Below are 22,926 nucleotides of genomic sequence, written 5' to 3'. Positions count from 1 at the left end.
ATATTACTCCACGTAGCAGATTGTATTCATATCACTCATTGCTTATGGACCCAGAAGGGGTCCGCAGACCAGTTTGGCTAGGGATCCTGGAGATGTTTTGCCATCTTTTGGGCATGGAGCAGGGGCCACTGGGACAGTTGGGGGGGTAGTTGTGAATTGTGCAGGGGGGACTAGATGACCCTAGAGGCCCTTCCAACCCTATGAGTCTAAGATTCTAGGGGTAGCTTTGCGGGTTTGCTGTAGTAAACAATAAGGGGTCCCACGGCACTTCTAAGACCACCACATTCAGGGCTGGTTCTCCATCGAAGCAACTCTTTTTATTTGTTTATTAAACTTCCTTACATTTTTCAGTACTCACAGCCTGATCCCTGTTAACATATTGTGGCCTATTTGGTCCCACTTTCCAAAGAGCAGCACACCTCTCCATCTCTAAGGCACGAAAGTGTGAAAGTGCAATAGATCACCTCCATGCTAGTTAACAGGAGTGAAGCCGCACAGATTCTGAATGAGAGATGTACAAATCCATCTAATAGGAGTTACTGTTTCAGACTTCGTCAGATACAAAGGAGCTTGATTCTCAAAAGCTTATACCACAGAAAATCTGACGAAAGGAGCTTTGACTCTCAAAAGCTTAAACCACGGAAATCTTGTTGGTCTTTAAGGTGCTATCGGACTGAAACCTTGCTCTGCTATTGCAGGCCAACACAGCTACCCACCCAAAATTATCTTTCAGACTTCTTGGTGGCAGCAGTTACTATCCAAAGAGAGGTTGGTCCCCCACATCAACCCCAGGAGTAAGTGAAAGAGATGGATGCTGGACTTTTTCAAGGTCCCAGGGCTGCAAGTCTGTTCCTTTACAGTTCACCGAATCAGAGGCATTTTGCTAGTACATAAACACCTCTGTTCACACTTGCAAACCTCTGTGCACCACGCCTCCCATTTTCTCTCCCAATATTATTCTCGCTGCCACTACAAAGGAAACAAGGAGGAAAAAACAACATACAATTTGTCAAACTTTATTTAACTTTCCTGAGAGATGTTTCTCTCTCGCTTACTGCATGGCTGGCTTATTCCTCATGAATGACAAGAAACTTTGCCCAGGCAAGTTTCAAGTTCTTGGCAAGCTTATTCCAAATGAATGAGCAATTTCACTCACTTGAGACATGCGGATTAATTTATCTGCAGCTGAAAGCTTTAGCGCTATGCTGGGCCCCAGGCGCTATGGTGACAAGTGTCATAGAGATATCTTCAAATAAACACCCAGCATTACATAGCACAGCGAACACCCAGAGTAATGAAGAGGGGCAGCCCCACCTTCTTGGGCAAAGAATCCAGGATCCAGCCAACACCAAGTTACCTACAGCCGATCAGTCTACTTTTAGCAATAGCGGCTCTTGGTGCTCTGCAGTTCCCAGTGCAAATCCTGTGCTGGATTTACAAAGGGTTTGTCAAGGTTCAAGCTCCACCCCTCAAGGACACAACATTTTACCCAGGAAGGCCCACCCCCTGATTGAGGCACTCTGCCCATGTTAGGACAACCTCTCATTCACATATAATTCCTTCCTTCCAGGGCTGAGCTGCAATGCTCTAAATATGTCCCTTGAATTTCGGCTCAAAGAAAGTTCAGCAAATATTATAATTTCTGTAGTACTTTTTTATGTCACCTTTCCTCCGAGGAGCTCACAAAGACTTCAGGGCTGCTAAGAGACACCCCAAAGATTCCCTTTGCCTACACCACTCAAACCCAATCCACAGACAGTTTGGTGTAGGAGTGGTTAAGAGCACGGGACTCTAATCTGGAGAGTCGGGTTTGATTCCCCACTCCTCTGTTTGAAGCCAGCTGGGTGACCTTGGGTCAGTCACAGCTCTCTCAGAGCTCTCTCAGCCCTACCCACCTCACAGGGTGTTTTGTTGTGGGGATAATAATAACGTACTTTGTAAACCTCTCTGAGTGGGCGCTAAACTATCCTGAAGGGCAGTATATAAATGTTTATTATTATTATTATTATTATTATTATTATTATTCCTATGAAAATAAATAATGCAAGGTGGAGGGAGGATCTACAGCCAAGCCCTGTTCTTTGTATCTGTTTCAAATCAGTTAGCTTTTTTTCATTTTTACATATCTTTGTTTATTAGGATTCTCTGGGCTTCTCCTTCAATCTCTCTTGTTTTTCCGATATAAAAACGAACATTTTTAAAAAAGAAAAGCTGTATTCCACTTCTCCTGTTCTGCTCAAAGCAGCTTAAAACTAAAATCTAATTTATTTATTTTATTTCTCCCCTACGGGGACCCAAAGCTGCTTACATCATTCTCCTCCCCTCCATTTCATCCTCAAAACAGCCCTGTGAGGTAGGTTAGGCTGAGAGTGTGTGAATGACAGGTCACTCAGTGAGTTGCTGTGGCAGAGTGTAGATTCCAGCCTGGATCTCCCAGATCCTAGCCCAACGCAGTAACAACAACAACGTTTGATTTATATACCACCCTTCAGGACAACTTACACCCACTCAGAGTGGTTTACAAACTATGTTATTATTATCCCCACAACAACAATCAACAGGTGGATGGGGCTGAGAGAGCTCTGAGAGAGCTGTGACTGACCCAAGGTCAGCCAGCTGGCTTTATGCAGAGGAGTGGGGAATCAAACCTGGCTCTCCGGATTAGAGTCCTGCCACTCTTAACCACTACACCAAACTGAAGCTATTATCCTATTGCATTAAGAGAGTTCTCCAAATATTGTCCCATCATAACAACAACATTTGATTTATATACCACCCTTCAGGACAACTTAATGCCACGCTCAGAGAGGTTTACAAAGTATGTCATTATTATCCCCACAACAAAACACCCTGTGAGGTGGGTGGGGCTGAGAGAGCTCCAGAGAGCTGTGACCGACCCAAGATCACCCAGCTGGCTTCAAGCGGAGGGAGTGGGGAATCAAACCCGACTCTCCAGATTAGAGTCCTGTTGCTCTTAACCACTACACCAAACTGTCTCTCTAGCCACTACACCAGACTGCCTCTCATCAGTCACTTTTACTAGCCACTTTACCCATTCCCTTTTCCTCTGGAATAATCACCGCAGAGGGCCCTTTGCTCGTCATTCTACACTGCACGGCTGAAAGGACAACCTAGCGATTGTTCACAGGATCACTTGATGGGACCAGGTCGGGCAAGAACACTCCTCAACTCCTGATTCATTTCTGGGTGAATCGGGGTAACCATCAAGTTCCACTGGCTTAATACACTCATTACACCCATGTAAGTGACAAAGTGAACAAGCCCCTTGCTATAGATCAGGGATCTGCAACCTTTTATAACAGAAGAGCTACAATTATATCAAATTTCAAAGCAAGAGGTCAACAAACAGCTAGTATAATAAAGTCCATTCGAAGCCACTGCAGTGTAGTGCTCGGGCCAGGATGTGGGAGACGCAGGTTGGAATCCCCATTCAGCCATGGAAGCTTACTGGGCGACCTTGGGCCAATCACATACTCTCAGCCTAACCTACCTCACAGGTGCAGAGGAGTTAGCCGTGTTAGTCTGTGGTAGCAAAATCAAAAAGAGTCCAGTAGCACCTTTAAGACTAACCAATTTTATTATAGCATAAGCTTTCGAGAATCAAGTTCTCTTCGTCAGATGCCTGGTACAGAGACTGGTCAAATACAGAAGAGGAGGAGAGAGAAGAGACAATTGGGGGGGGGAGGGGGAGGGAGCAATCAAAACATTCCCAGTGGGAGAACACTTCAATCTACCAGGACATTCCATCAAAGACTTAAAGGTCACTGTAGTTCAACAGAAACCTTTCAAAAACAAAATCCAACGGGAGGCTGCTGAACTGGAATTCATATGCAAATTTGACTCTGTAAAGCTGGGACTGAATAGGGACTATGAATGGTTATCACATTACCACAGGTAACAGATTTCCTTTACAGAGGTGGGGTCTGGGGGAGCTCAGTGGCACCTGGCGTGGGCTTTCGGGAGCCACAGATCTCTTTGTCAGATGCATCTGGCAGGGAGAGCTGTGGTTATCGAAGGCCCATACTGCATTGGAATTGGATGGTCTAGCTGTTTGGCTGCTACAAACTAACAGGGCAAACTCCTTTGAAGCCAATTGATCCACACACTAAAAGGAGATGTTTACATATACTAGCAAAGGAATGTTTTGATTGCTCCCTCCCCCTTCCTCCCCCTAATTGCCTCTTCTCTCTCCTGCTCTTCTGTATTTGACCAGTCTCTGTATCAGGCATCTGACGAAGAGAACTTGATTCTCGAAAGCTTATGCTACAATAAAATTGGTTAGTCTTAAAGGTGCTACTGGACTCTTTTTGATTTTGCTACCTCACAGGGTTGTTGTAAGGTTAAACTGGAGGAGAGGAGAATGATGCAAACCGCTTTGTGTCTCCAATGGGGAGAAAGGAAGAGTATAAATGAAGAAAGGAAGAAAATATATAAATAGAATAACTGACAATATACAGCCTGACATTCAGTTGCTTGCAGCTAGAATAACTGACAATATACAGCCAAACTGACAATATACAGCCTGACAATATACAGCCTAACATTCAGTTGCTTGCAGCTAGAATAACTGACAATATACAGCCTAACTGACAATATACAGCCTGACAATATACAGCCTAATATTCAGTTGCTTGCAGCTAGAATAACTGACAATATACAGCCTAGCATTCAGTTGCTTGCAGCTAGAATAACTGACAATATACAGCCTAACTGACAATATACAGTCTCACAATATACAGCCTAGCATTCAGTTGCTTGCAGCTAGAATAACTGACAATATACAGCCTAACTGACAATATACAGCCTGACAATATACAGCCTAGCATTCAGTTGCTTGCAGCTAGAATAACTGACAATATACAGCCTAACTGACAATATACAGCCTGACAATATACAGCCTAGCATTCAGTTGCTTGCAGCTAGAATAACTGACAATATACAGCCTGACAATATACAGCCTAGCATTCAGTTGCTTGCAGCTAGAATAACTGACAATATACATCCTGACAATATACAGCCTGACAATATACAGCCTAACATTCAGTTGCTTGCAGCTAGAATAACTGACAATATACAGCCTAACTGACAATATACAGCCTGACAATATACAGCCTAGCATTCAGTTGCTTGCAGCTAGAATAACTGACAATATACAGCCTGACAATATACAGCCTAGCATTCAGTTGCTTGCAGCTAGAATAACTGACAATATACATCCTGACAATATACAGCCTGACAATATACAGCCTAACATTCAGTTGCTTGCAGCTAGAATAACTGACAATATACAGCCTAACTGACAATATACAGCCTGACAATATACAGCCTAATATTCAGTTGCTTGCAGCTAGAATAACTGACAATATACAGCCTAACTGACAATATACAGCCTGACAATATACAGCCTAGCATTCAGTTGCTTGCAGCTAGAATAACTGACAATATACAGCCTAACTGACAATATACAGCCTGACAATATACAGCCTAGCATTCAGTTGCTTGCAGCTAGAATAACTGACAATATACAGCCTGACAATATACAGCCTAACATTCAGTTGCTTGCAGCTGCCAACAGATGAGTGGTCAGGCAAGCTGGAAGCACAGATGGATCTCATTACTTCTGGATGTTGCCACCCACAGCTCCCACTGAAGCCTGGAGCTGCCCTTTGCTTTGCTGTGTATGTCAGCCTAGACATGACACCTGCACACTGAGGTACGGCGGCCAGCTCTGGAGATTACCTTTAATTCTGGGAGATCTCCAGCCACCACCTGGAGGTTCTAACTATTACTACAATTTCATTTAAGTTCTCTTGTAAAACTCAACTACTATCTAAGAGCCAAGCTACAAGTGACGCCTGACACAGGATGGACACTTGTCAGCTTCCCTCAAGTTTTGATGGGAAATGTAGGCACATCCTGGTCTTGCAGCTGTAATGGAGAGCCGAGCTGTAAAACCAGGACGCCTACATTTCCCATCAAAACTTGAGGGAAGCTGACAAGTGTCCAACCTGCGTAAGGCGTCACTTGTAGCTTGGCTCTGAGACCCACTGGCGGCTTGATTTTTGGCGGCTCAATGAAAATTTGCGTTTGAAAGTGTGTTGGAAATGTGTGATGCATTCAGGCTGCTTGAATGTGGAGGCTCAATGAAAGTGGATTTGTGAAGGTACGCTGGGAATGTGTAATTATATGAGATTTGTTTGAGATACGGCTACATACCTGAGGAAGATCTTGGCAGAAACGGGATTTATATTTAGCCGGATGGGAACTGACAAACAACTGCCCTCAGACTGTAACATGGGGGAGTTGTTTTGCTCAGAAGATAGCTGTTTACTGAAGTGTATTATGTACTGCCTATCTTGTGCAAGCCTTTAAGAAAATGTTTGGATTTATACAATTTTTGTGAATCTCAATTGGTTATGTTAATGTTGGCAGCTTTGGAGCAGGTGTAGGAGAAGGCAATCTTGTATATTCACAAAGTATATAGACACAGCTGAATTTTACAAGATAATTTCAATTAAACTGTAGTAGTAGATTGTCACTGAGGTTGTCCCTTATTCTTCTTATCTTTGTACTGTGATCTCCCTCTTTTTTTACCACCTGGAGGTTGGCAACTCTAGAGGGGGAGCTCATACATTGGGCAGACAAATACCCTTGCATGCTCCCTGAAGCATGTTTGGCGCCATACTCTGACGCAGGTTGCTGACCTGTGCCGTAGACCAGTCAGGAGACCAGATTCCAACCCAGTGACTTAGTTCTTAAGAAAATAAAGGGGACTCTCGTAGGTTGCACCGAAGATTCCTCTATCCTAATATACAGTCCAGCCAGATGCTTCTGGGAATACAGGCCACAAAGACAGGGCACTCTTTTGTTTATCCCCAACATCTGGTGCAAGAGTATACAGCTCCCATACAGGGAGATTCTCTTTAGTTGTAGTAGTTAACTCCATCGACCAACGTCCTGCCATGAATCTGTCAGATCTTTTAAAAAAGACATTTAAATGACTGCCTACTGCCTATCGTCACATTTCAAGAAATAAACTACGACAAACCACCTTTGCATTATTTGAAAAGCCACAAGTCAATTGTGCGCTATTTGCATAAACACTTCCTTCTGCCAGCTGGTTCTGGACAGTCATATACCGAGGTGATCCTCGAGTGACGAGATTAAAAGCAAACCAGCAAATTATGTCATGTAGCAGCTTACAAACAAAATGTTTTTAAGGCACGAGCATTTGTGAGCCAGAGACCACTCTGCCAAAGGTTTGAAATCTCATGAGTAGGGCTTCAAGAGGGAGTGGAAACCTCTCTCTCTCAACATAACTCACAGCATTTTAATACATGTCTGTCATGTCCTACCTCTGTCTGCCTTTTTTCTAAAGCAGAGGCAGCCACATATACTTTAGTTTTTCCTCATGGGAACGGTGACCCTTGATCGAGTCACTCTCATACAAACACCCTCCCAAATGAATAGCCCGAGTCATTACATGCGTTGGGATCCGATATTAGGAGTCAGCAATAGAAACTGCAATGCATCTCAAACGGGCGTAATTAAAAGCAGCCCTGGAAATCCTCTCTGTGAAAAAACTTTGTTCCAGCAGCCTCATTTGCACATTAATTGCTGCCATTCATCCTACAAATATTTCAAAATGCTAGCGCTCTTCAAAAAAGGGGGCAGTTTGCAGCGAGGAGAGAATTTCCCTGATTAAAAAAAATACTTTGACATTTAAACTAAATGAGCTTGACTGCAAGAGAAGGGAGACTCGGATTAGCCAGGCTACGGCGTACAACAATTATAATATTGGGGGTGGGGGCTTGCTCAGCCCAGCCTCCCATCCAGCCCTACACGTTTGCTGAAGGAAATTTATCACAACAACACACCTGCCAACGTTCGACAGAAGAAATCAGGACGACTGGCTCGGCAATTTGATTTAGCTAGTTTAGTTTCTCTTGCCATTTAATCAAAAAACCCCTCCGAGTGCTGACATTTGAAAAATCTGATCAACAATAAAACCAACTGTCATAACTGATAAAATATTTTGAAAAATACAGTCTATAGACTTGACCACAATGGATGTTTACGTATCTGAAACGTTTCAGATGTATTATCTCCATCTTTTCTGCAGCAAACCTGTATTGTAGATATACTTGCGAAGTGCCTGCTTTGGGTGGCCAATCTCCCGTGGAAGGAGAGCCTCCCACCCACCCTTACCTCTCATGCCAGTGGGAGTGGAAATGATATTGGCCTATGTGCCAGCGTCACGTCTGGGCTAAAACCCAGGTGTGATGTCTGATGACAGCGGACACTCTAGAAACTCTACGGTAATACCCAGGGCTCATTTGGAGGGGGAACGCACCAGAATGGCGTTCCTGTAGATCTGAAAAGAGGTCACGTGGGTTTTGGCCACGCCCACATGGTTCCTTTTCCTCCCCACTGCCTCCCCTCCAAAGGAGGGTAAGCTGCTTTAAATTTATTCTGCTTCATTTTCATTCGTGACTCGTGAGTGAGTGCAAGCTGGGCTACTGGGGCTGGCTCTCCAGAGGAGGGTAAGCTGCTTTGAGTTCATTCTGCTTTATTTTCATTCGTGACTCGTGAGTGAGTGAGCGAGTGAGCGAGCGAGTGAGTGCAAGCCGGGCTACTGGGGCTGGCTCTCCAGAGGAGGGTAAGCTGCTTTAAGTTCATTCTGCTTAATTTTAATTCGTGACTCGTAAGTGAGTGAGTGAGTGAGTGCAAGCCGGGCTACTGGGGCTGGCTCTCCAGAGGAAGGTAAGCTGCTTTGAGTTCATTCTGCTTTATTTTCAGGAAATACCTGGAGATTTTTTGGGGAAAGGGGCCTGAGGGGTGGGTGTTGCCTTCTGACACACTTCCGGTGATGTAAGGGGTGTGTGGCATATGCTAATGAGTTATGCTAATGAGTTCCTGCAGTTCTTTTTCTATGAAATGAGCCCTAATACCACAGAGTTTCTAGAAGGTCAGTCAATACGCTGATTTCTGTTTTTTGCCTGGATGTGACATCAGCACATAGCCAGATGTGATTTCTGCCCTTTGCTCCACCCCTGAAGCACCCACGGGAGGCAGGCCACTGTCCGGCATCCCTAAAGATAGTTGATAGTCCCAAACAGCAAAAATGGGAGATGAGTCTTTGAAACAGACAACTTGCCCAAGGCTCTAGTGGGTTCATGGCTGAGGAGAGATTTGAATCAGAGACTTGCAAGTGGACAGCACACCCTTTTATGCTTTACACCAGGCCTACACCAAGCCAGATTCTGTAGCCCCAGCCAGGAACCATGAACTGGAGGTCTGTTGAGGCTCTGATAAGCTACAATACATGGCTACCGACTTGTACGGTTGCCATCTGCAGGTTGGGAAATTCCTGGAGATTTTTGGGGTGGAGTCTAAAGAGGGCACGGTTTGAGTTGGGGAGGGACCTCCACAGGGTATAATCCCATAGAGTCTATCCTTCAAAGCATCTATTTTCTCCAAGGGAACTGATCTTTTTAGCCTGGAGATCTGTTGTAATTCCAGGAGATCTCCAGTCACAACCCGGAGGCTGGCTGGTAGCCCTACTACCAAGCTGAACTGACAGCCAGTTTGGTGTAGTGGTATAGAGCGCAGGACTCTAATCTGGAGAACTGGGTTTGATTCTCCACTCCTCCACTTGAAGCCAGCTGGGTGACCTTGGGTCAGTCACAGCTCTCTCAAAGCTCTCTCAGCCCTACCCACCTCACAGGGTGTTTGTTGTTGTGGGGACAATAATAGCATACTTTGTAAAGTGCTCTGAGTGGGTATTAAGTCATCTTGAAGGGCTGTATATAAATCTATTATTATTATTATTATTATTATTATTATTATTATTATTATTAAGCTATGTGGGAAATACAATATGCAGGCCTGCTCTACACTAAATCAGACCCAAGAGAGAAGAAGACCTCATTGCAACTTCCCAGAAGAGCTCAGACTGGCGCTTCAGCAGACCTAATGAATTGCACATGGCAGAAGCCACAATTTAGGCTGCTGTGTTCGGCGGCGTCCCAGCCTAGGCAGCAGAAGCGGAGGCTGCTCTTTAAGGGCAGGTTGGCACATATGAGGGAGTGACTGATAATGAGAACAAACAAAACGGCAACTTCTACTCCAGTTATAGGGATGGCAGGAGAGACTGGACCTTTAAATTATTGGAGGAATTCCTGATCTGCAGGAATAGCAATAAGCCAAGAGGGGCCTCAGCGATGCTGACGATTTATGGTGATTTTATTGAATATTATATTTTTGTACTATTTTTAACCGTTGTAAAGGTTGATGAACCACTTCGAGATCTTAATTGAAGAGAAATGGTATAAAAATCAAATAAGTAATAACAACAATAATAACAATAACAACAACATCCAATTTATATATTGCCCTTCAGGACAACTTAACACCCACTCAGAGCGGTTTACAAAGTATGTTATTATCCCCAGAACAATCACCCTGTGAGGTGGGTGGGGCTGAGAGAGCTCTGAGGGAGCTGTGACTGACTCAAGGTCACCCAGCTGGCTTCAAGCGGAGGAGTGGGGAATCAAACCTGGCTCTCCAGATTAGAGTCCTGCCGCTCTTAACTGCTACACCAAACTGGCTTAAGTAGTTCGGTGTAGCGGTTAACAGCAGCAGGATTCTAATCTGGAAAGCCGAGTTTGATTCCCCTCTCCTCCGCTTGAAGCCAGCTGGGTGCCCCTGAGTCAGTCACAGCTCCCTCAGAGCTCTCTCAGCCTCACCCCACCTCACAGGGTGATTGCCATGAGGATAATGTAACACACTTCGTAAACCTCTCTGAGTGGGTGTTAAGTTGTCCTGATATAAATCAAATATTATTACTGTTGTTGTTATTAAATAAATAAATAAAAATGACGTAAGGAAGAGGGCGCCCCGCTCAGAATTTCCCTTTCTTAGTCTCCTGCTCCCCTGAGCCTGTCTGACGGGGAGGGCGGTCTAGAAATGTGATAAAATAAAAAATAATACAGCCACTGACTGACCAGTACAGATCAAGAGATGGACAGAAGAGAAAGCAAGAGCTGAAAGCAGATCACTTGTCAGGATCGCTTCCAGTGTAGAGCACATAGATGCAGAGGAGTTAGCCGTGTTAGTCTGTGGTAGCAAAATCAAAAAGAGTCCAGTAGCACCTTTAAGACTAACCAATTTTATTGTAGCATAAGCTTTCGAGAGCCACAGTTCTCTTCGTCAGATGCCTGATACAGAGACTGGTTAAATACAGAAGAGCAGGAGAGAGAAGAGGCAACTAGGGGGGGAGGGGGAGGGAGCAATCAAAACATTCCTTTGCTAGTATATGTAAACATCTCCTTTTAGTGTGTGGATCAGTTGGCTTCAAAGGAGTTTGCCCTGTTAGTTTGTAGAAGCCAAACAGCTAGACCATCCAATTCCAATGCAGTATGGGCCTTTGATAACCACAGCTCTCCCTGCCAGATGCATCTGACAAAGAGATCTGTGGTTCCCGAAAGCCCACGCCAGGTGCCACTGAGCTCCCCCAGGCCCCGCCTCTGTAAAGGAAATCTGTTACCTGTGGTAATGTGATAACCATTCATTGTCCCTATTCAGTCCCAGCTTGACAGAGTCAAATTTGCATATGAATTCCAGTTCAGCAGCCTCCCGTTGGATTTTGTTTTTGAAAGGTTTCTGTTGAACTACAGTGTGTGTATCAGTTGGCTTCAAAGGAGTTTGCCAGCTAGACCACCCAATTCCAATGCAGTATGCAATGTAGAGCACAGGCAGTTTCCACCCACTAACGCACGAGGTCGTATACAGAATGAGGCCCCGCTTTTAACACAGATTCGCCCCACGCCCCACTTCACTGTCTGTCCTTTTCAACCACAGACATGCCTACAACTGAACTTCCATTTAAAAGAGAGCTCTGTTGTAGAGCTGCCAGCCTCCAGGTAGTTACAACTGGTCTCCAGGCCACAGAGATCAGTTCACCTGGAGAAAATGGCTACTTTGGGGGGCCGGGTTGACTCTATGGAATTATGCCATGCCAAGGTCCTTTCCCTCCCCAAACCCCTCTTTCTCCAGGTTTGACCCTCCAGATCTCCAGGAATTTCCCAACTTGGAGCTGGCAACCCTACTCTGTTGTCCAAATAGAGATCTTTCTTCTTTTTCAAATTAAGAGGGGGAAGTAGCAGCGCTCCAAACGCCAGCCACCCTGAAGTCTTATTAACTGGCGACGCCAGAGATCGAACCGGGGACCTTCTGCTTGCAAAGTACACCGCCTGCCCTTGAGCAGTGGGCCCTTTCAATCCGCTAGACTCTAGAGTATCATTATCCAAAAGGGATCTATTTGACCGTCAACAAAGTGAGTAACCAACAATAATGACGGAAAGAAACTGCCCCTGAGCAATGAGGGAAATCTTGGTCAATGGAAAGAGCAGGCTGGCGGGGATGGATCTCTCTCTACAAGACCGCCATTGTTTTGAAAGGAGGCCGCTGCCGGAGCGGAGACCCTGCCTGGAAGGCTCGGAGGAATGACTTTGTGCTCTTTGTCAAGTCATTGTTTGTTATGCAACTGGAGTGTGTTTTACAAGAAGAAAAAGGAGAGTTGGGGGCAGAGAAGGGGCTTTGGTGGGCAGGGGTGGGGGAGAACGCGAACATTTCTCCTTTGGGGCTCTAACCCCAGTCTCGAAACAGCAGCTGCGCCCGGAACAGATGGCCGCGATTTGTATCACACGAAGCAATTTCACCGTGACCGGAGCTCAAAAGGGAGATTAACAGCGGCAAGTCTAAACCAAGTTGGAGGAGGGGGAAAAAAAACGAAAACGAGAAGGCGGCTGCAACCAACTAAGGCAAAAGAGGTGGAAAATTGCACAGGGGTCATTTGCTCAGAGAGGGGAAGGGTTACGGCTCCGTGGCATGGCGGCTCCGTGGTAGAACATCTGCTCTCCACGGAGAAGGTCCCTGGTTCCATTCTCCGCATCTGCAGCCAAACAGACCAAGCAGGAGGGGATGTGGACAACCTCGGCCTGAGACCTTAAAGAGCCATCGCCGGTTGGAGAAGAAAACACTGACAAGGTCAGAGCGAGGGGAAGGCACCAGGGGTTGACTAGCAAGCTCGGTTGAGTGGCCCCCGCAGCGCTAAGCCGAGCTGCTGGGATTTGGTTCTGTTTGCTCCGGGGTTGCCAGCAGCCCTCCAGAGCAGTGGCCCACAAGGAACTTTCCCTGTGAGAGCCAAGCTACAAGTGACGCCTGACACAGGTTGGACTCTTGTCAGCTTCCCTCAAGTCCTGATGGGAAATGTAAGCGTCCTGGTTTTACAGCTTGGCTCTCCATTACAGCTGCAAGACCAGGATGCCTACATTTCCCATCAAAACTTGAGGGAAGCTGACAAGTGTCCAACCTGTGTAAGACATCACTTGTAGCTTGGCTCTATGTTAAATAGCCAGTCCCGCCCCTGGAAGGCACAAACATCTATCCGTTACTGGAAGAGCAACTGGGCCAAATAATTATTGATGGGCATGCAAAATATAAGAAGTGGCCACATTTGCAGCCCCTGGGTGTTAGCCTCAAGGAGACCTATGTGGAAAGCCAGACATCTGGGGCCAAACACACATACATGGAGCAAAATGCAATGCTCAAGCCTGGTCCGAAGACAGGACTCAATCCAGAGAAGAACCCAAAATGAAAATCTGTCATTCTCCATCCTGAACTGATCTGATAAGTTTAAGGGAGATTTGATCGGGCCTCCTCCCTGGTGCTCAGCGTCCACGCTTAGATTCAAGTCTGGACACTGCCACAGCAGCTCTCCACAAAGCTACAGTCGATACACCTCCCCCCTCCTCCTCCTCTTCATTTACAGCCTGCCTTTCTCACTGAAACTCAAGGAGGATTGTGTGTGCGTTATGTGCCATCAAGTTGCCTCCGGCCTGTGGCGACTGGATGAATGAAAGACCTCCAAAACGTCCTATCGTTAACAGACTTGCTCAGATCCTGCAAACTGGAGGCCGTGGCTTCTTTTACATCTCGTTTTAGGTCTTTAGGTCATTTTAGGTCTTTTGGCGGATTACCAAATACAAAAAGCAATTCAGACAGCAGACCTCTGCTGAACAATGTAGTAGGACGTGGTTTACAGAACTGAAAAACAATGCAAAGGAGTAACTAATAAGGGCACAACATACCGGAATGAAGAAAGGGGATTACAAAGGTAGAGGATGCTGCTGTAGAAAAGGGAGGTGACGCGAGCAGTAAATATTGCAACAGACTACAATACTATCCCTTACGGAGCCTTGGTTCATGGGCAGTACTTGATCATTGGTCAAACGGCATTTTGTGCTACCCGAAAACAACAATATAAGCCGGATGGCAGTAGGGTTGGCAAGGCCAGCCATTTCCCAGGACTCAAGGACCAGCGAGCATTCCCTAGTGCCACATTACTTTGCATGGAGCTCTCAAGAGAATTCTTGATTTGCTTGGGTTCAAGGGTCCCACTGAATGTGCTGTACCGGCAAGATTACAATAGCCGGAGCCCGCACAAACTCTCAGGAGCACTCCCTACAGGGAATCCTCTTGAAGGTCACGATGGGGAGGATTCTACTTCGGTTTCCCATACATGTGATCGTTGATGGTCTCCATCTATACAAGGGTTCTGTGTCCCACGAAGGAATCCAGCAATGCACACAAATAGAAGGCAAAAACAATCACCTCCTTATCACCTCCTTATAAGAAGGGGAAAAGGTCTTCTGCATTCTAAACCCCCCTACAGCCACCACCTCTCCTCTTTCTACTCTTCTTCTCCTGGTGACCTTGGCCACAACAGGCAATCTGTTCTCCAATTATTCTGTACCAGTGCAACTATTTGAAGGCTTTTAAAAACAGGACAAAGCTGAGCAGTAAGAAATGGCTCAGAGATGCCTTGGTAAAGGACTGTAGTCTAGAGTTGGGCACGAACAGCAATACGAACTTAAAAAAAGCCATGAACAGCCCAATCAGCTGTTCGCGAACAAGCTGTTGGGGAGGCCCCATTCTAAATGAATAGGTGTTCGTTGCAAGCCTCGTTCGTTGCTGTTTGTCAAGCCAGTCAGCCTGGCACCTGCAATCAATTCCCTTGGCAACTTAGGCAGGGACTGCCTGAACTCTGTCTGAACTCCTGCTGTTGCCCTGGAAACCCCCATCTAAGTCCAATTTAGCTTGATAGGCAGGTCTTCCTTTCAAGTGTGGAGCTCCAAATTTGTTACAAGGGAGCAAAGAGCAGGGGGGAGGGGGGCTCCCAGCTCTGGTTTTTCAGACAGTGAGGAAGAGACAGTTGCTGTTGGCATTTTGAAAGAGAGACAGGGAGAGTGCATTGGAGCTTGAATTTTCTTTGTGTGGGGTGGGATAGGGATCTACCTCTTCAGGTTCCAGGGGTGCTGCCAGGCTCTGGGCCAAGCTATTATTTATTACTGGTACCTTTCCTGCTGCCTGCTCAGGTAGGGTTTCTGGGAGTGGTGTGGTAGGGATCTTGATGGCTGGAGGAGAGCCTACTGGCCCCCATGAACAACGAACAATGAACATGTTCGTGAACAGGTCATGTTCATCAGTGTTCATTGTTCGTGGATGGCAACGAACAACGAACACCATGTTCGTTTTTTTTCTGTTTGCGCCCATGCCTACTGTAGACTATTCTGCTGGGTACTGCCTGTTGACATAGATATGCTCCTACAAGGCAGTTTCTGCATCGTTAAAGATATCATGTTTGATTACTTATGCTTTGTTTCAGCAATCTTCCATCTCTCTGTTTGGATTCATGCTAGTTTCCAAATTTCTGCCACCCATACCCTATTGTATTTTTTCATTGAATGTCAGCTGTTGATCCGATTGATTTGCACTGGGTAATGTGTCTTGGTCGCAGTGAGAAACGCAGAGCATAAATAAATAAATAAAAATAAGGCCAGATCACTGAATCAAAACCCCAAGCGCAATAGGAAAACTAAGACAGGGACCAAGAGTCTGAAGTTCCTCCACCGTACATTTTTAATACTCTTTTCAAAGTACTTTTGATGTCAGCTCAGCGGGTGTTTCAGGCGCTACAGACAGCTAAAAACTCACTTTAGTTTGGTAAGTCTGGCTATCTTTAAAAATTGATGAGCTGGAAGATGGTGTTGAGTTTTTAAAGTAGAAATAAAAGGAATGGAAGAAGAGGCGTACAATAAAGATGGGCACGAACCAAAATATGAACAAAAATTCATGACGAACCAGGCTGGTTCGTAGTTCGTGAACCAGCGGTTCATCAGATCCCATTTCTGATGAACCACCATGAACTTTAGGCTGGTTCGTTTGGTTCGTTTTTCAGTTCATCACTGCAGACAGCCTGGCGCCAATCAATCGGTTTCCTAGGCAACATGGGATGGACTTCCTGAAGACCTTCTGCTGACTCGGAAGTGACCTTCTGCTGACCCAGAAGTGGTGGTTTGCTGGCCCGAAAGTGACATTTTCACTAAACAAAATGAACTTATTTTCATGAAAGGTTCATGAAAGTTCATGGTTCGTTTTTTTTCTGGTTCGTGCCCATCTCTTGTGTACAATCATATTGCCCAAGAAGGGAGCTCGGAATGTCCCTGCTTTTAAGAAAACCCCTTTACTCAAGAACATCCTAGCGCCACCAGACACAATGGATGTATTTTGTCTTAGAACATGATGACATCTCAATAAAATGGACCTCGCTGTCTGTAGCCTCTCGTGGCTTTGCAGTTTTTATTTGGAGAAGGCCTGAGGAAGGTGCTAAAAATGTTAACGGAAATTCTAATGGGAACCCAAAATTATAAGACAGAGCACCCAAACTATGAGACTAATTGAAACTGGGGCAAAGATAAAGGTAACTCAAGACTTCAAACTAATCCTTCCAGCATATTTTTATTTTATATACATTTATTTATAGTGTACCTTTCTCACTGAGACTCACTGAGGTATAGTCTACCTTTCTCACTGTGTAATCTACCTTTCTCAAGGTAGATTACACAGTGTAAATCATTATGGTCCGCAGCCAGGACATTCAATAAACAATACAATGGGATACGGATTACAGTAGTTTGAAAAGAAGCATAATTCCAAACTCAGAGCTGAAATATTGCTGAAACAAAACGTAAGTAATTTGGTATGACATATTAAACAATGTGAAAACCACCCAGGAGGAGCATATCTATCAACAGACAGTACCCAGCAGTATAGTCCACAGTCTCTGTTTCTTTACCAAAGCATTCTAGGAGCCATTACTCATAGCACAGCCTGACCTCTTCAGCAGGCTATTCCACAAGGCAGGGGCCACCAGAGAATATTTACTGATCAATGGGACACACATCCACCTTAGAAGAACTCACTCCTTGTGCGAACTAAGGGGAAGGAGGAGATGCCTCTCCTGAGACGGTGCTCCAGCTTCTTCAGTGCAAAATGAACCGCAGGTAAATTATGTAGGGAAAAAGACCTTTATATGCCCCAAACCCTAGAGAGCAGCTGCCAATCAGGAAAGACGATACTGAGCTAGCAGACCTCACAGCCTAACTCAGGATAAGGCAGTTGAATATATACAGCTGGCACAAAATGCAGCGGTGCATGTTATTACGAGAGTGCCAAATAAGGTGCATATAACACCATTCTTACGCGAGCTGCATTGGTTGCCAGTGGAGTACCGGATCAGATTCAAGGTTCTGGTATTGACCTATAAGGCCCTGTGCGGACTGGGACCAGCGTATCTACAGGACCATCTCTCCCAATATATTCCCCAGAGGACACTTCAATTAGGGGACAAACAACTGTTGGTGGGCCCTGGCCCCAAGGAGGCCCGCCTAGCCTCGACTACAGCCAGGGCCTTTTCGGTCCTGGCTCCCACTTGGTGGAACGCTCTGTCTGCTGAAATCAGGGCCCGGCAGGACCTACTATCTTTTCACCGGGCCTGCAAGACAGAGTTGTTCCGCCAGGCATATGGCTGAGGCTGGGCCTCAGCTGGCCTGGAAAAAAGGGTTGTGAAGACTGTCCACCATCCTGTTTTAAATGTGTTGTTTTTAATGAACATGAATTTTTAATTGTATTTTTAATATGTTGTTATCCGCCCTGAGCCCGCTCGCGGGGTGGGCAGAATACAAATTTGAAATAAATAAATAAAATAAATACATATATGTATTTAAAATAATTTTAAGAGTCTGCTACCTGATTAAACATGAGTGCTCTTTTTAGCTTGCTGAGTGTCAAATCAACTGATCAAGTAAGTGGAGGACATGTAAGAGTTCATGGAGGGAGACATTTCTTCTTCTTCCCTCTACTCCCATCTCCTCTTTCTCCATCCGCTCTGCTTTCCCCAGTTATCCACTGACTCTTTGGTTTTTTATGCTGGTTTAGACTGTTTTAATAAAGATTGAATGATTGAGCGATCGATTGGGCAGATCACGAGGGGGAGTGCAGAATGGGTTACATCAGTGCTTAGTTCTCGTGGCCCTTCTTACATGCTCAGGGTAATGCCAATCGCCACCTTCGGGTCAGGAAGCAATTTTCCCCCAGGCCAGTTTGGCTAAAGATCCTGACGGTGTTTTACCATCTTCTGGGCACGGAGCAGGGGCCACTTGGGCAGTAGGGGGGAGTAGTTGTGAATTTCCCGCATTGTTCAGGGGGTTGGACTAGATGACCCTAGAGGTCCCTTCCAACCCTATGATTCTATGATTGATCAATTGATTGACTCTGGTTGCTTCTGCACTGAGGCTTTACTCTGCATTTCCCCTGCCCCATGCTGTAGTGTTTTTACTTAACTTTTACATAACAATGCCTTGGTCCTGTTGTCTTCCCTCTGGGTTCCCCCCAGCCTCACAGCATGTCCCGACCCCCAAATCGGCTTTGATAGATTCTTACCAGAAAGATCATATGCAAAAGGGTTCAATGACAGTGCTGAAAAGACGATGAGGATTTTTTCAACCTCCTTGCCTACATCAATACTATTTTCTTTCCAGCCCCACCCTCCACACACCACTAGGATTTTAGCCTTTTAAAAAAATGGTGGTAGTTATAGCACTGCACCGTCAGGACGCTATAGTGATATACCAAGTACAGATTTATTTATTTTTAATGGAAAAAGCACACTGCCGTGCTGACTGGAATGTCAAGCATGGGGGGAATGGAAGGAAAGCATGGGGAATAAGTTGTGGGAGTGTGGGACAGCTTCATTGCCACTGTAAATGAATCCCTTGGCACCCACAGTAGCTACGAGGCCACACTGCAGACCTGTTCCTGGTTGGAAGTAACATTTGTACCCACACATTTCCCTTTTCACGCCCCCCCAGCTTCCTCAAACCCTAGTTCCCAATTCTCCACCCCTACTACCCTTGTCGCCCCCCATTTTCCTTTTCTACCCAGTCCTGCATTCTCTCCTTTCACACACACCCCTTCCTCCTTTAGTTGAAAAGGGAATAGAGAACATGAAATCTCATGAAAGCACAGCCATTTGGGATTGCCTAAGCCACCTAAAACAGTAGGGGAACTCTCTTGAGAACTAGCTTTGTACTGGCACTTTTAAAATCCTTTGTTTTATTTAATCTTCCTGCTTTTTAAGTTTTAAGATTTTTTTGCTAACCTGGGACTGCCTCGAGGTTTGCAGAAATACCTACTCTCGCTCTAGGTGGCCCAATGGTGTGGATTTCTCAGTTTGCACAGCAGGTCCGCTCAGGTCTATTAGATATAGGATTTCGACACCCCACACAAAAGCAAAGCATATGTGTGAATTTGTTTGTACACAGAGTCTGGGCAATTTTCATCCCACCAATACAATTTTACCGTTTCTGCCTTTGGACTCTCATAGTGGAAATGTGTATTTTTTTAAAAAAATGCTTCTAACCACCCCAGGGTTATGGTGGTTTACAAAACAGTACAAAAACAGATGCAAGAACTAGAAACGTTCGGTGCTGCACAGATACGGCTCCAAAAAGGACCTCGAGCCTACGTGACAACAGCGAGCCGGACACTATGCTCTGTAACATCTTGCAGGCAAGATGCTGAAGAGCTTCGTGTTGAGCAACGACGGACAGCGCTGCAACATTCCCACTGCAATGATGTTGCATGCTTTAAAGGGGTGCATATGCACAAAAAACGTTTTAGCTAAATATACAGGTCTCTCCCCATTCTATTTGATGGTTGCCTATAAAGCCCCAGAAGCGATAACTAACAACTGCACCAGATGAATTCAAAGCCTGCAAATAAATCAATAATAGGACAACATGTATTGCAGGAACTGCAACGCATACGCAGCTGTCAGAGGCTAATTGAACTTCTGGCTGGCAAGTTCGCTTGATGATGTTCAGCCACATCTTGGATACCCAATTTAAGGAAGGCGCTCCTATCAGCCAGTCTCCTTATTAGCACAATAAAAGAGACACGTCCCGCGTCCCGGTTCAAACCGCTCATTATTTTCTACCGTTTTTTGTTCGCACAATGCAAGTCTACAAGTTCTTCAAGATGTAGGATTTTCTCCCCAGAGAGCTCGCAGACATCAAACATCTTCCTCCCGTTTCCAGCCTTCAGAAAAAAAGGATTTCGCCACTGCAAGCGGCAAAGCTCTTTCTGACACCCTCATTCCCACAGTGGTGAAGCTGTGGCACACGTTTCAGGTGAATATATAAGGGAGGGATGAGAAGGGGAATTGAAGGAAACAGGGGATTTGTACGCGTGGGGGCGGGGTCGAAGTCTTGCCGCAGATCTGGATCCAGCAGCACCTTAGAGCCAAACTACAAGTGATGTCTTACACAGGTTGGACACTAGTCGGCTTCCCTCAAGTTTTGATGGGAAATGTAGGCAGCTGTAATGGAGAGCCAAGCTGTAAAACCAGGACGCCTACATTTCCCATCAAAACTTGAGGGAAGCCGACTAGTGTCCAACCTGTGTAAGACGTCACTTGTAGTTTGGCTCTTAAAGATCAACTCGATTTCCAGAGCATGAGCTTTCATTATATATCTGCCAAAGGAAGCTTGGACTCTCGAAAGCTCATACTCTGGAAATCGAGTTGGTCTTTAAGGTGCTACTGAGCTCGGATTTTGCTTCTACTACAGCTCAACAAAGCTACCCACCTGAAGCTGTACACAGTTAATCACTGTAATATTGGCAGAAATTAGTTTGGATCATGGGACACATCATAATGTATCTGATGTCAGTTCCATTACATTTAGTGTCTGCTGCCTTTCTTCTGAAGCTAACCGACTGGGAAAAAACAGTAGTGAAAGCTAAGTAAAGTATTCAATTCAAGTACCAAAAATCATTTAATAAAGTGTTTAAGTCAACACTCAGAGGAGGTGGCTGTGTTAGTCTGTAGTTGCAAAACAGTAAAGAGTCCAGTAGCACCTTTAAGACTAACCAACTTTACTGTAGCATAAGCTTTCAAGAACCACAGCTCTCTTCGTCAGATGCATCTAGTCTGTAGTCGAAAAATAGTAAAGAGTCCAGTAGCACCTTTAAGACTAACCAACTTTATTGTAGCATACACTTTTGAGTTGCATCTGACGAAGAGAGTTGTGATTCTCGAAAGCTTATGCTACAGTAAAGTTGGTTAGTCTTAAAAGTGCTACTGAACTCTTTACTGAGTCAACACTGTATCTAATTCATATTTTTGTGTCATGTATCAGAAAAGACACCTATAAAAGTTATTCACTAAATCAACCTCTGAAAAACAATGCGATTCACCTTCAACAAATCACTTTGTATCAATAAAGTGGTAATACTTACAACATCCAACATATACATTTCATAAATACATCAATAAATAGTTGAATATTGCACAAGTGCATGTACTGTCCCAGTCATGAGGTCCAAAACAGCATGCTGAGGAATACACATATTATAAATCCATTATTCATTCATGTAAAACGTGTATTCATCAGCATGCTATTGGACATCATTCTCCCCAATTGGTTAGCATCTTAATCGTGATTTCTTCTGAAGCTGGCAAAACCCCCTTTGGCATGTAGGGTTCCAAGGAAGGGCTTGTATGTTTCTTATGAAGAAGAATTGTGCATTTGCTAGAGGAGGTTTTGGGGCACAAGCAAAGGGCCTGGGGGACCAACAATGTCACCCCCCTTCTGCAAAGAGCATTCAAAGAGGTTTGAGAATTCTGGGCCTCCTTGCCTTGCCTCTCTTCCATGGAGCCCAGCAAGGGACAGCCAGGGCTGGTGTGTCCATAGAGACAGGTCCGGCAGCCACCTCGAGTGTTGAGGCGCTGGAGGGGGAGCCAGGGGTGGGGGCATGTGCCACAGAGCCAGCAGCGGGAGCGCTGGAGAGTTGGGAAGCCACTCGTGCACCGCCCAGGCCACCTGCCGCACCTGGCCCGAAGCTGTTGCAGCCTCCCAGCCCGCCTGTTCAACTGCCCCGTGGTGCCGCCACTGCCGCCACCACCAGCACGTGCTCCCGGCCAGGTGCAGCAGCTGCGGGCCAGGTGCAGCAGGCTGCTGGGGCAGCACGTGGAGCAACTGAGCAGGGCGGTTGACAGGACACATGCATGCTGTCCCAGCTGCCTGCCACATGACGTTATCACGCAGTCCAGGTGCGCGCGCGGGCAGCTACAGCGCTGAAGCTGCCCCAGCCTCAGGCGCCAGAAAGCCTGGCACCGGGCCTGGGAACCGCCCAAACCCTGGACTCAGCACCAACCGTTACTGGTGACACAGCTTTGTCTTGTCCGGCTTACCCTTTCCAGGAGGTTGTCTTGCAAGAGGGCTTGCTGGAGCGCTCCCGGAGCGACTTCTTCCAAGTGCAACACGTGACAGAGGTCGGTCAGCTCTTCTTGCCCCAGAGAGCCTGAGCCGGTGAGGTCGAAACTGTCAAAGAGTTCTTTGAGACGGGCTTCGTGCTGGTCCTGCTCAGCTTCATCCATCCCATAGCCCACTGCGCTCAGCTGGGGAAGGAGAAAGAGAGAACCACACAGTCACAAACACA

The 22,926-nt window shown here is 45.8% G+C and overlaps 1 protein-coding gene across 2 annotated transcripts in view; it reads right to left on the bottom strand.

Annotated features, from left to right (window-relative positions):
• NIN (ninein) overlaps positions 1 to 22,926 on the bottom strand; it is a 152,594-nt gene that overhangs the window by 105,366 nt on the left and 24,302 nt on the right. For both annotated transcript variants that reach the window (XM_054970915.1, XM_054970916.1), the window contains exon 3: positions 22,679 to 22,885. In XM_054970915.1, the coding sequence (XP_054826890.1) occupies positions 22,679 to 22,864 (186 nt within the window). In that variant the 5' untranslated portion in view covers positions 22,865 to 22,885. The remainder of the gene's footprint in view (positions 1 to 22,678; positions 22,886 to 22,926) is intronic.

The sequence above is a fragment of the Eublepharis macularius genome, chromosome 2 (assembly GCF_028583425.1).
Source record: "Eublepharis macularius isolate TG4126 chromosome 2, MPM_Emac_v1.0, whole genome shotgun sequence".
Lineage (NCBI taxonomy): Eukaryota > Metazoa > Chordata > Lepidosauria > Squamata > Eublepharidae > Eublepharis > Eublepharis macularius.
Note: the sequence above shows the minus strand (reverse complement) of the source record. Positions and strands in the feature narration are given on the sequence as shown.